The 12,984-nt window shown below is 37.4% G+C and overlaps 1 protein-coding gene across 3 annotated transcripts in view; it reads left to right on the forward strand.

The window, feature by feature from the left end:
• LOC113716834 (uncharacterized) overlaps window positions 1–12,984 on the forward strand; it is a 51,796-nt gene that overhangs the window by 21,055 nt on the left and 17,757 nt on the right. For all 3 annotated transcript variants that reach the window (XM_072070219.1, XM_072070220.1, XM_027241324.2), the window contains exons 7-9: window positions 3,503–3,774; window positions 7,308–10,347; window positions 11,065–11,197. In XM_072070219.1, the coding sequence (XP_071926320.1) occupies window positions 3,503–3,774; window positions 7,308–10,347; window positions 11,065–11,197 (3,445 nt within the window). The remainder of the gene's footprint in view (window positions 1–3,502; window positions 3,775–7,307; window positions 10,348–11,064; window positions 11,198–12,984) is intronic.

Consider the following 12,984-nt stretch of genomic DNA (forward strand, 5'->3'; position numbering starts at 1 on the left):
AAACCAACCGCGAATTCTCCCCCTGAACAACAAATCCAGGAGGTTGTTCCATATATACCTCTTCTTCCAAATCGCCATGCAGAAATGCATTTTTCACATCCAATTGATGCAATGGCCAATTATAAGTTGCTGCCAAAGAGATAAGAAGACGAACAGAGGTAATCTTTGCAACAGGAGAAAATGTTTCTAAGTAGTCTACTCCATACACCTGAGTAAATCCTCTAGCTACCAGACGAACCTTCAATCTATCAATAGAACCATTAGGCTGCACTTTTATAGTGTACACCCATTTACAACCAACAACAGGCTTACCTGAAGGACGAGGGACAAGATCCCAAGTACCATTTTGTTCCAAAGCAGACATCTCTTCTTGCATAGCTAATCTCCAACCAGGATGATTAAGAGCATAGGTAATAGACTTAGGAATGGAAATAGAATCAAGGGAAGCAACAAAAGAAGAATATGACATAGAGAGACGAGAATAAGAAACAAAATTAGAAATAGGATGGGAAGTACAATGTCTCTTACCTTTGCGTAAAGCAATAGGAAGATCTAACTCAGAAGAGGGCGTCATACCTGGATTTGAAAATTGAGAGTTAATTGATGAAGTGCGTGGCATATCAGGAACTTTCTCAACCATGGAACGACGAAAGTAAACTTGAAGATGAGGGCGAGATAATCGAGCTATGGAATCTGGGGGACTAGATAACTCAGGTAATAAAGGGGAAGGGACTGGTAAAACAGGAGAGGAAAAAGAGGGACACTGGTCTAACTCACAAGACATACTTTGTTTGATAAAATATGGAGTGGATTCAAAGAAAGTAACATCAGCACAAGTAAAAAATCGATTTAAAACTGGACTGTAACATCTATACCCTTTTTGCGCTCGTGCGTATCCTAAGAAAATACACTTAATAGCACGAGAATCTAATTTATCCACCCCGGGAGCAAGCTGATGAACAAAGCACACACATCCAAAAATACGAGGAGGCAATTTAAACACAGGTTCATGAGGAAAAAGAATGGAGTGAGGTAATTGACCTCCAAGAATATTAGATGACATGCGATTAATTAAATAACATGCAGTTCGAACTGCATCACTCCAAAATTGTTTAGGCACATTCGTGTGCAACAACAATGTTCGAGCAATTTCGATTAAATGTCCAATTTTTCTTTCAGCAACTCCATTCTGTTGTGGAGTGTGAGGACAAGAGGACTGATGAATAATACCAGACTTAGTCATAAAGGTATTAAAAGGAGTGGAAAAATATTCTTTCGCATTATCACTTCGAAGTATACGTACAGGCACACCAAATTGATTCTTTATTTCTGTAACAAATGCACAAAAAATGGAATATAATTCTGAACGATCTTTCATTAAATAAAGCCCTGTAACTCTGGAAAAATCATCAACAAAAACTACAAAATATTTAAAACCTAACTTTGAAGTGACTCGACTAGGACCCCAAACATCAGAATGAACTAACAAAAATGGTTCAGAAACCCGTTTATTGACTTTAGGAGCAAAAGAAACACGATGATGCTTTCCTAGCTGACAAGACTCACATTCTAACGAAGATAATTGACTCAAAGTAGGAACCAACTTTTTCAAATTTTGTAAAGACGGATGACCTAAACGACAGTGAATTTCAAGAGGAGAAACAGTAGCAGGACATGCTATCGGACCATTGAAGTTGAGAAAGTAAAGACCATTATGCTCATGCCCTCCACCAATCGTCCTCTTTGTCTTCAAATCCTGAATGACAACAGAATCAGGAGAAAAAGTAACTGTGCACTGTAGAAATTTAGTGAGCTTACTAACAGACATTAAATTAAAGGGCAAATTGGGTACGTAAAGAACAGAAGACAGCGGAAGTGATGGATTAATTTCTACAGTGCCTAGTCCTTTAACTTTAGTGGTGGATCCATCAGCTAAAGTAACATGAGGAAAGGAAGTAGACTCTTGAAAATTAGAAAAAATTTTAGAGGTACCTGACATATGATCAGTAGCTCCGGAATCAATAATCCATGAGTCATTACCTTTTTGTGCTAAAGAAGCAGAGGGAAGAGATGCGTGATTTGTAGCTTGGTACCGTAGGAATTTAACATAATCTTTCTCAGATATAGTAACAGTTTTCTGGGATCCATGTGCTGAAAAACTTGATTCAACTTGGTCAGTGATAACCGTATTAACAAACCTTTCACCCATAGCGAATAGCACGTCAAACGAAAGAACAGGTCAAAACTTGAGCCGTGAACAGTAACGGCATGAACAGTAACGGCATGAACAGTGCCGTGAACAGTACGCGTGTACAGTGCTTTGCTAGATGTTTAACCCTAACCCTAGGACTTTTGCTCTGATACCATGTCAACAGGTATCTTGGAAGGAAAACATCTAGTCACAGTATTATGAGTGACCAACTAGTATTTATAGGAGTACAAACCTAACAAACCATTTACAAGAATACCCTTACTAATTTATTATCTACAAGGATACTTATATTCTCTTAACAGGAATGTTAGGGAAAAAAATTGTAGTGTGACTCAAATTTTGGGACATGAAAAAAGGTGAACTATGACAATAACAATGGGACGGAGGGAGTACTAAATATTACTTTGTAAAATGAATTTCATGGGCATCTGTCTTGATAAGAAACACATGCAGTTCAACTGATTTCTTCTTCCTTTGTCATTTTGTTTTGTTGTTGCAAACTTCTTTTCACTCACCCCAACGCTACCCTACCAGCTGGTTGGAGGACCAAAAGACTGTTAACAACCTATTGTCCATTCAAAAGGTGAAAAATTATGACTTGGTGCTGGATCATACCCCTATCTTACTGTTAATTGACAAGGTGGAAAGTCATCTGAAACAAATTAGTTGATGGTCACAAACTGTGATATTAATTTCTGTGGTAGTAATATTTTTCTTTAGAGGGCCAGTAATTTTTTATATGATTTTCTCAAGGTTTCTGTTAGCAGCATTGAAGTAGCAATATGCTTTTTGTAGGGGATCTGGACGATTAGTTGTGCTAATATGACCAAAAACATCAGGTTTGGATACAACGAGCAAGCTCTTCTATCCACACCTCTTTTACATCTTGAACCAATTTGCCAAATCGGACATTTCTGGTCCTCCTTACATGACAACATTTAGATCTAAAATCTGGCCAACCAAGAGCCAACACATTGGCATATATGAGACAAGAGGGAATAAACTTTTCAATCTTTTTTAGATGTTTACTTAAGTTTTCCCTGGCGTGAATTTCATTTTGGAGTTGAACTTCAGAGTGAGATCTTTATATCCTTTCTTCTGGATTTTAGGATTGTATGCCAATTGATTTTTCTACCACCTGATCTTTTTCATGTTATAAAATCTGTGGAGCATTTACTGAACTTCTAGCATTTGGGCTTGCCAAGTCTAATACTCTTAGCTTTACCTGGAAGGCTTTCAGTTTGCCTTTTCATTGCATATATTATGAGGAATTAAAATAGGTTTTGTCAGGTTTCATTGTCAACTTGGGAAGAAGGAAGCTTGGAATTATTTGAGGACTACTCAGTCAGCATTGATCCGTCCTGTGCCATTGTCAGAAATCCTTTCTCAGAGAAAAAGTGGAAAAAGTTTCAATTTTCAAGTTTATTTGGTAGCTCAAATTCAGCAACTAAGGTTGAAGTCATCGATTTGAATTTGTGCATCAAAGGAACTATAGCTGTTGATCGTTGGCTCGTTGTGCTTAGTCTTGGTTCTGGGCAAACAAGAAACATGGCACTTGATAGGTATGTCAAAATTTCATTTGGATTAGACAACTTGAATCTAATTCTTTTTAGGGTAAAATACAAAAAACCCCTTGTGGTTTGCAAAAGTCAAGCCATCCTCTCATCATTCAAAAATACCCAGAAGACCCTCTTATGGTTTTTTCGAATGTGGAAAATGGATGGAAACTGTTATATTGACAGAATCATCTGAAATTCCAATGTTATCCTCATTTGGTAACTTTTTGTTTAAATCAGAATTGATCACATGTATATTCTATCCTCTTTATTTTTTGTTATTTCTGTTTTGCCCTTTGCTTCCCCATTTTTTATCCTTTATCCCCGACTTTATGGTGGAGAAGGAGTAACTGAATTCATAATTAGATTGTGTCCTGCTAAATAAACTCCACGTAAAAAATTTGCATAGGAAACATAGAATAGAACATACGCTACTAGTAGTGGTTGGGACATTTGGAGTCATAGGGGGGAAGAAATCAGAATAAGGCCATTGGATCCAATGTCCCCAGCAACCAGATAAGATATCAAAAGTGGTGGTGATGCCGTTTTACTTGTAAATCTGCAGCCAGATCTCTAAACTCTAACATCTAGCCACCCTATGCCACAATTTAGCCATTGCACTCCAGATATACTTTCCAATTTTGTTGGTTCATGGCGGCCCATGGGTGGTGGATAGATCACAAGGTGATAAGAAGGAAAGATAAAAATAAGAGAAAAAAGGCATGCACAGGTTCTACTCAATTATGGGTGGTGATACATGTCAGGTAGCATTTAGAAAGAAAAAGGAAAAAAAAATTCCAAAGCTCCTGTTGTCTTTGTGTTTTGCATCTTTGATTATCAATGACCATGACGCTTACTGTTCTCTAGTACCCCATCAAAAACATAATGGAAAAAGAAAAAGAAAGGTACTCCAGTGTTGGAGTAATGAACAAGGAAGAAGAAAAGGAAGAGAGAGTAGTTTGGGTAACTTGGTATCACTCTGGTAAAACACAAGGGAGACAAAATAGGGATTTCATATTTATTAATAATTTATTAGGATAAGGGTATTTTTGGAAGAAAGTTTAAATTTTAAATAATAAAAAACCTGTATCAGTAGTTCTCGCACTTAAGGCACACCCCTGTTTGGGAGAGGGGGGGATGTTGAACTACGTTATGTCTGATGGTTTTCGTCCATTTTCCACATTATTCGAAACCACAAGGGGTTCTTCTGGGTATTTTCATATGATAGGTGGTGGCCAGACTTTTGTGCAAACCACAAGGGTTTTTGTGTATTTCACCCTTCTTTTTATGTAGCATCCCCAAGTTGTATGCCTTTTTGCAATTTGAGTTACACCACCATTCCTTGGGAGTATCCATTACAGCGTTGTATTGCTGGTGAATTGGCTAGAACTACACTACAAAAGAAAAATTATTAGAAATAGAAAAAAAAACTATATATTGCTACTTACATTCCCCTCTTTTGATGCCAATTTTTTTCTTCTTTTATTTTTATTTTTGTTTGTTTTACCATAAGTAAAACTACCATGAAATGTTGGAGCGATTGAATGGGTGGATTCCTGCCCTTTTAAAAAAGATAAAGAAGAACAAGTATATGCACTAAGCATTTTATGAATCCAACAAAATCTCCAACTGGATTTATGTGGTGCTTGTGACTAGGTAATCATGTGTCAATGCATACTAGGGAATTACATGTACGGACTGCTACTTTACTTCTTTCTATTTTCCTAGGCTCCTTCTTTACTTAATTGATTGATGCTGATAAAAATAGGTCCAGATTTCTCACCATATGTATGAACTTGGGTATAAGCTAACAAAAATAAATGTGCATGTCAATGGAGTTATTCCCTTTTTATTTTTCTTTTAGCCAGGTTGCCAGTTGCATGAGTTTCAGCACTTTGTTTTATAATTAATTGTTGTTGTATGTTGAGGAATCTCAAAATTGAGAGCAATGATCTAAATCATGTTTTTAGCTCCCTAAATAGTTGCTTTCTATGTTCTTGGTGCTCCATGGAATTTTTTTTTTTTGGGATGTCTTTCACAAATGTGTTTTATTGCATCATCAGATATGGTTGGTGATTATTACTAGTAGAGCCACATGGAAGTGTAAGTGTTTGCCTTACCTCAACTTCAAAAGAAATTGTTAAACCATGCTTGAATGATCCGTCATGCATTCCAATATTTGCCCAGTTAATTTGGTGCTTCAAAAGTTTCTTCTTTCTTATCGTTGAACTAAATCTAATAATGCTCTGCAGTCATACCTTGCATGGAAAGTTGAACTTGCTCAGTATTATATATCAGACTTTGTTGCTTATGAATAAGAACAAGCATAAAGTTTTAATCTAAATTCATTTTGATAGGCAAATTGTTTGAATTTTATGAAGACCACTACCCTTGACAGACCAAATATCTTGGCCGCTTAACTGGGCATTGTAATTTCTTATGTTGCTATAGCTGCTGATGAAGTTTAGCACTGTATTAAAGTTCAGGCTACTAACATTTACTTAGCATCAGCTAGCACATAGCACAATGCACTGGAATTTTGCTGGTTAGTGATCATACATGCGCACTTATTTGCAGCCAATAAAGCTACCCCAAAATTGTCAGTTATAAACAAAAACAAGGGCTACATCTGCAATAATTTGTACTTTTCTCCTTGTCCTCCCTGAAATATAACTGTTGGCCTCATTGATGAATAAGAATTTGAATACATGATGATGATGAGGAGGAGAGTTAAAAGGAAGCTGTTGAGTGTTATAAGTTCAATGATGATGAATATGGAGATTAGAGATAAATAAGATGACTAGTACTACTTATGGATGCTGGATACATGTCAGTTCCTAACCTTAGAATGATTTTATATCTATCTTGTGGTTGTGGGGGTAAATTTGTCTTCTCTTTTATGTTTAAAAAATTGTACGCTAATTGGTACATTCTTAGATTACAAGAATATAGTGCTTTTATTGCTGAATACTTTGTCCATCCCACTAAAGTTGTCAGCTTGGTGGGTGGCATAGAGTTCAGGATTTTAGAGAATCTGTTCCGCTTTACATTTTTGCTCTTTAGATTGTTATTGTGTTTGCAGAAAATGAAAAGTGGAGGTGAAATTTGAATTTTGGAATTTTTGGTGGGGGTAAGATTGGAAAGTTAGTGAACAAAAATTTGACATTTTAGGCAAGTGACAATGTTATTCAGGCAAGTGTCACAAGGTTTGTGGGAAAGATGGAGTACATATGGGACAAATTCAGGTTTTTATTTTTATTAAGTGTGCCTTGGTTTAGTATTGAGCTCAATGCTATGGTCTAGGGGCTATAGCCCCATGAAGACCTTCATGCTATGTTGCACTTTGTTTGACTGACAACTATGCTTGTCCCTACTTTTTCTCTCTTTCCCTTATTTTTGTCCGATTATTTGAGTGGGAAGCGAATCCTTGCTCTCTTGCCCAATTTATTTGCACTCTAATGCTTATTCGCTGTGTTATTTTATACTGTTTCAGCGTCATTTGAAAACTGCCGTGAATAATTGCTGGTCATTTCTTGCAGGCGGTATATGGCATACAACTTGACACCTGTTGGTGGAGTTGCAGCACACATCTCTCGAAATGGCCATCCTGCTCTGACTTGTTCTTTGAACTGTATTATGTCCCCACTTCCTCTGTCCACTCTCTTAAATATACCTGTTTCAATTCTTGGATATTTTTTGGTGCGTCACAATCAGGGCCGCTACCTATTCAAATACCAAGACACTAAAGCTTTTGAGTTGACTCACACTGATGCTGGAAGTCGACTTATTGAAGCTTGGAACAGGGAGCTCATGTCATGTGTTCGTGATTCTTATGTCAAGTTGGTCCTAGAAATGCAGAAGATAAGAAGAGAACCTTCCACTTCTATTCTTGGTTCAAGTTTGGCCCTGGCAGTTGGTCGCACTTTGAATGCCTATGGGGATCAAATCTATTCATTCTGGCCTAGATCAAATGTGAACACAGCCATTGTTGAAAGTGATTCAGCTTCTGTAGAATTTCCCAAAGCAGATTGGGAATGTTTGATTGAGCAAGTAATAAAGCCATTTTATGTACGCCTGATTGATCTTCCTGTGTGGCAGCTTTTCTCTGGGAATCTTGTCAAGGCTGAAGAAGGAATGTTTCTTTCACAACCTGGATCTGGTGTGGGTGGTAGCTTGGTACCAGCAACTGTTTGCGCATTTGTAAAAGAACATTATCCAGTCTTTTCAGTTCCATGGGAATTGGTGACAGAAATACAGGCAGTGGGTATTACAGTGCGAGAGATCAGGCCTAAAATGGTGAGAGAGCTTCTTCGTGCTTCCTCGACATCCACTCTGTTGCGCTCGGTTAATACTATCATTGATGTCCTTGACTATTGCTTATCTGATATCCAGCTTTTAGAATCATCTGAGTCTTGTGATCAGAGTTCATTTGCAGGCATCAATAGCATCAGTTCTGCTTCTGCTACCACTGAAGGTGAAGATAGCAGATCTTTTTCTTCATCCAACCGAAATATGCGCAGTCTTTATAAAACATCTAATTCAAGCACAAGCAGTTCAGGAGATGCTCTTGAGATGATGACTAGTCTTGGAAAGGCATTGTTTGATTTTGGCCGTGGAGTTGTTGAAGATATTGGTAGGACAGGTGGCCCCTTATCTGAAAGGAACAATTTTACTGGCGGTAGAATATTTCGTGTTCCTGATGATGGGGAATACAAGTATCGATCTGTAGCTGCTGAACTCAGAGGCTTGCCCTGTCCAACTGCAACAAACAATTTAATTAGAATAGGAGTTACTGAAGTTTGGGTGGGAAACAAGGAGCAACAACTATTAATGAGTTCATTGGCAGCCAAATTTATCCATGCAAATGTACTAGAGAGAACAATTTTGTTGAATATTTTCTCCAATTACACTCTTCAATCATTTTTAAAGCTGCAGAGTTTCTCATTTTCCCTACTAGCAAGTAACATGCGATATCTTTTTCATGAAAACTGGGTCAATCATGTAACCGGCTCAAACATGGCACCCTGGTTCTCGTGGGAAAACATTGCAAGCTCTGGTACAGAGTGGGGCCCTTCTCCTGAATGGATTAGACTGTTCTGGAAAACTTTTAGTGGTTCACTGGAAGACCTTCCTCTTTTCTCTGACTGGCCTCTTATTCCTGCTTTTCTTGGTCGACCAGTTCTTTGTCGTGTAAGAGAGCGTCATATTGTCTTCATTCCACCCCTAGTAGCTGGTTCTAATTCTGTTGATGCTAGTGATGAGATGAGCTTAACTGAAAGTAGCACATCAGGGTTATCGCTTGATACAGATCTGGCTAATCCCTATACTTTAGCTTTTGAACATTTTGAGAAAAAGTATCCTTGGTTATCATTATTGCTGAACCAGTGCAATATTCCTGTATTTGATGCTACTTTCATGGATTGTGCTGCTCCATCCGACTGTTTACCTGGACCTGACCAATCATTGGGTAAGGTTGTTGCATCCAAACTTCTTGTAGCTAAACAAGCTGGCTATTTTCCGGAAATTACTTCCTTTCTGGCTTCAGACCGTGATGAGCTTTTCAGCTTATTTGCTTCTGAGTTCTCTGATAATGGATCAGATTATGGAAGAGAAGAGCTTGAAGTATTACGTGAGCTACCTATATATAAAACTGCTGCTGGAACGTATGCTAGATTGGTAACCCAAGATTTTTGTATGATTCCTTCAAATACATTCCTAAAGCCGCATGATGAACGATGTTTATTTCACACCACAGATTCTAGTGGGGGTGCTTTATTGCGAGCTCTTGGAGTGCCCGAGCTGCATGATCGACAGATTTTTGTAAAATTTGGATTACCAGGGTTTGAACGAAAATCAGAGTCTGAACAGGAGGATATTTTAATATACCTTTATATGAATTGGCAAGATCTCCAACAAGATCCTTCTATCATCGAAGCTCTTAAGGAGGCTAATTTTGTTAAGACGGCAGACGAACTTTCAGTGCACCTGTCTAAGCCCAAAGATCTTTTTGATCCTGGTGATGTTTTACTGACATCTATTTTTTCTGGGGTCAGAGGCAAATTTCCAGGGGAAAGATTTATTTCAGATGGATGGCTTCGCATTTTGAGGAAAGTAGGACTTAGAACTTCAACTGAAGCTGAGATAATTCTTGAATGTGCAAAAAGGGTGGAGTTTCTTGGAGGTGAATGCATGAAAATTACGGGAGATTTTGATGACCTTGAGACAGATATTTCGAATGGGCAAAATGAAGTCTCTTTTGAAATTTGGTTAATGGCTGAAAGTCTAGCCAAAGCTGTATTCTCAAACTTTGCAGTCCTTTATAGCAACAATTTCTGTAATCTCCTAGGTAATATTACTTGTATTCCTGCTGAAAAGGGATTTCCAATCATAGGTGGAAAGACAAGCGGCAAAAGAGTGCTCTGTTCATATAGTAAAGCTATTGTGATGAAAGATTGGCCACTTGCTTGGAGCTGTGCTCCCATACTTTCTAGGCAGAGTGTTGTTCCACCTGACTATTCCTGGGCTGCACTCCATTTGAGGAGTCCTCCATCTTTCCAGACAGTATTGAGGCACCTTCAGGTAATGGTGCCATGTGCTTGTTACTACATATGGTAAAATGGATAAACAGAAATATTTACTTAACAGTGGATAAGATTATTCCAAACCAATTAATCTACTAAATAAATGGATCTAAATTAGTAGGATTTTGTAATCCATCCATTTATCCATTTGTTCTCCCAAGTCCTTAAGCTATTTGTCCTCCCCAGGCCATACACTCACCCAGACTCATTCAGTGGTACAGACGCATATTTGCCACTCATCTTTAGCACATACACAGTGACTCTCAGAAAGATATGCAAAAGAAATAGTCAGGAATTAAATCCAGACAAGGGCATACTTTAATTCACCTGTACCAGCTTTGGGTCCTGTGTCTCAATAACAACTCACTTGCTGGTCCTATTCCTGACCTTGCCCAACTTGTCAACCTCAAATGGACTCTTAATTGACAAGAAATACTTTTCCTCCTTTCCTCTCTTTACTGGTCCAGTTTCATACTTATTTTGGTAATTATGTTTACACGATTGGCATGATAATTTATTTAAATCTACCAGCTTTACTCGGTTAATATGGTTATCCTTGTAATGACATTAAGATTTTAGTCATCCAAATCCATTTAAACTTCGTTTATTTGAATGGATAAGTTGATGTGAATTCAAATTGCTGCTGTTACCTTAGTCTCATGATATCTTTCATTACTTTATGGGATATGTTGGTTCTTTTTGACTTCTGCTTCAGGCCATTGGGAAAAATAATGGTGAAGACACACTTGCTCATTGGTCAGCTGCACCTGGTTCGAAGACTATTGATGAAGCTTCATTTGAGGTTTTGAAATATTTGGAAAATGCCTGGGATTCTCTATCTTCTTCAGGTATTACCTATTACTTTTGTTAGCCTGAACCAAGCTTATACCTTTTGTATTATGGTGCTTAAGAAAACAGTTCATGATATTGGATAGAGGGCTCTCGCTCATTTTTTATTTCCTTTTCTAGTTTTTATATATCATCAAGCAATCTTTGATCAATATGCTTAATTAGGTTTTCTAGCTTCTCTCTCTTTTTCATTTTATGTGTGATTTCTCAGTCCCTTTTATAGTTGTTTTCACGTTCCAATATTGGAATACTTTACGTCTGTCTCTTATGACTGCCTTGCATTGTAGAAGGTTTATTCATCTAAAGCATGTGCAAAGCAGTCAAAACCTCTTTGTTCAGCACTAAAGACCTCAGGAAAATATTAAAGGAAAGAAGAAGAAGAAGAGGACGACTTTACATTTTGATCCCTAGTGATCAGGAGTCTCAGTCCTGGACTCCTCACAGCTTCTGCACATGCTAATTGGGTCATATGACCAACCCTTTTTTTTTTTTTTTTTTTTTTTATCTATAAGAAAATAAACAATTAAGAAAAGGAAAGCCCATCTTCCTCAGAAAAATGGGGTATACTTAAAGTTTTCACTAGTGCAGTGTACTAAAAGTTTTGCCTTATAATTATAAGTGACTGAAGAGTAATAAGTAATCAAGAAAGTGCTAGCTATCATTAGATTTTGCAGTTAGCCTCTTGCTGTTGGGTTGGCTTTGTTCTTCAGGCATCACATTTTATTTGGACAGAAAGAATCGGAAACAAGAAAAGAAATAGAGATTTGTTTGGGAGTTTAAGTAGGAGAAAGAGGAAATGAAAGAGAGAGATTGAGAAAGCTTTTTGGCAGGCTTACATCTTTCCTATCATTTCCTCTCAAAAGTGAGAAGAAATAGGGAGAAAGTCAGAGTTTCCTTAACAAAATGCGTTACAATGTCGTATTTGATCTACTGTCGAACATCTAGATATTGAAATTTGAAGGGCAAAATTGTAAAGAGACCTACTACTAATCTTTTCTCTTTTTTCTCAAAATTCCCAAACACATAATAAAGTTGCAAATTTTCTCTTCTTTACTTTCTTTTATAATTGAACAAAAAGAAAACTAAATTGTTCTGTTATCTCTTTTGTTCTAGGCTCTGTACACCATTTATACAAATGGAATTTGACTTTTGTCAATTCCATGATATCTGTAATCTCCTAAAAATTAGGAGCTAATTTATTCTATCTTAAAATACATTAGGAGTAAATTATTCTATCCTAAAATAGAGCAGAAATCATGGGATATATATAGAATTTATAGCTGTACAGAAAAGATATTCTAGATTTTTAACACTCCCCCTCAAGATGGTGAATAGATATTTTCCATTCCCATCTTGCATGTAATGTCTTCTAAGTTGGAAGTTGGCATTCCCTTAATTAAGACATCTGCCAATTGATTATTTGATGCTATATATGGAGTGCAAATCATGCCGCTGTCCAGCTTTTCTTTAATAAAATGTCTATCTACTTCGATGTGCTTTGTGCGATCATGTTGCACTGGATTGTGTGCAATGCTGATGGCAGACATTTGTCGCAATAGAGTTTCATAGGTCCTTCCCACTTGATTTTAAGGTCATCAAGTATTATTTTGAGCCATAGCAATTCACAAACTCCACGAGCCATAGCTCTAAACTCTGCTTCTGCACTTGATCTTGCAACAATCGATTGCTTCTTACTCCTCCATGTCACTCGGTTCCCACCAAGAAATGTACAATATCCTGAAGTTGATCTACGATCTACACCAGAACCTGCATAATCAGCATCAGT

The sequence above is a fragment of the Coffea arabica genome, chromosome 11c, assembly GCF_036785885.1.
Source record: "Coffea arabica cultivar ET-39 chromosome 11c, Coffea Arabica ET-39 HiFi, whole genome shotgun sequence".
NCBI lineage: Eukaryota > Viridiplantae > Streptophyta > Magnoliopsida > Gentianales > Rubiaceae > Coffea > Coffea arabica.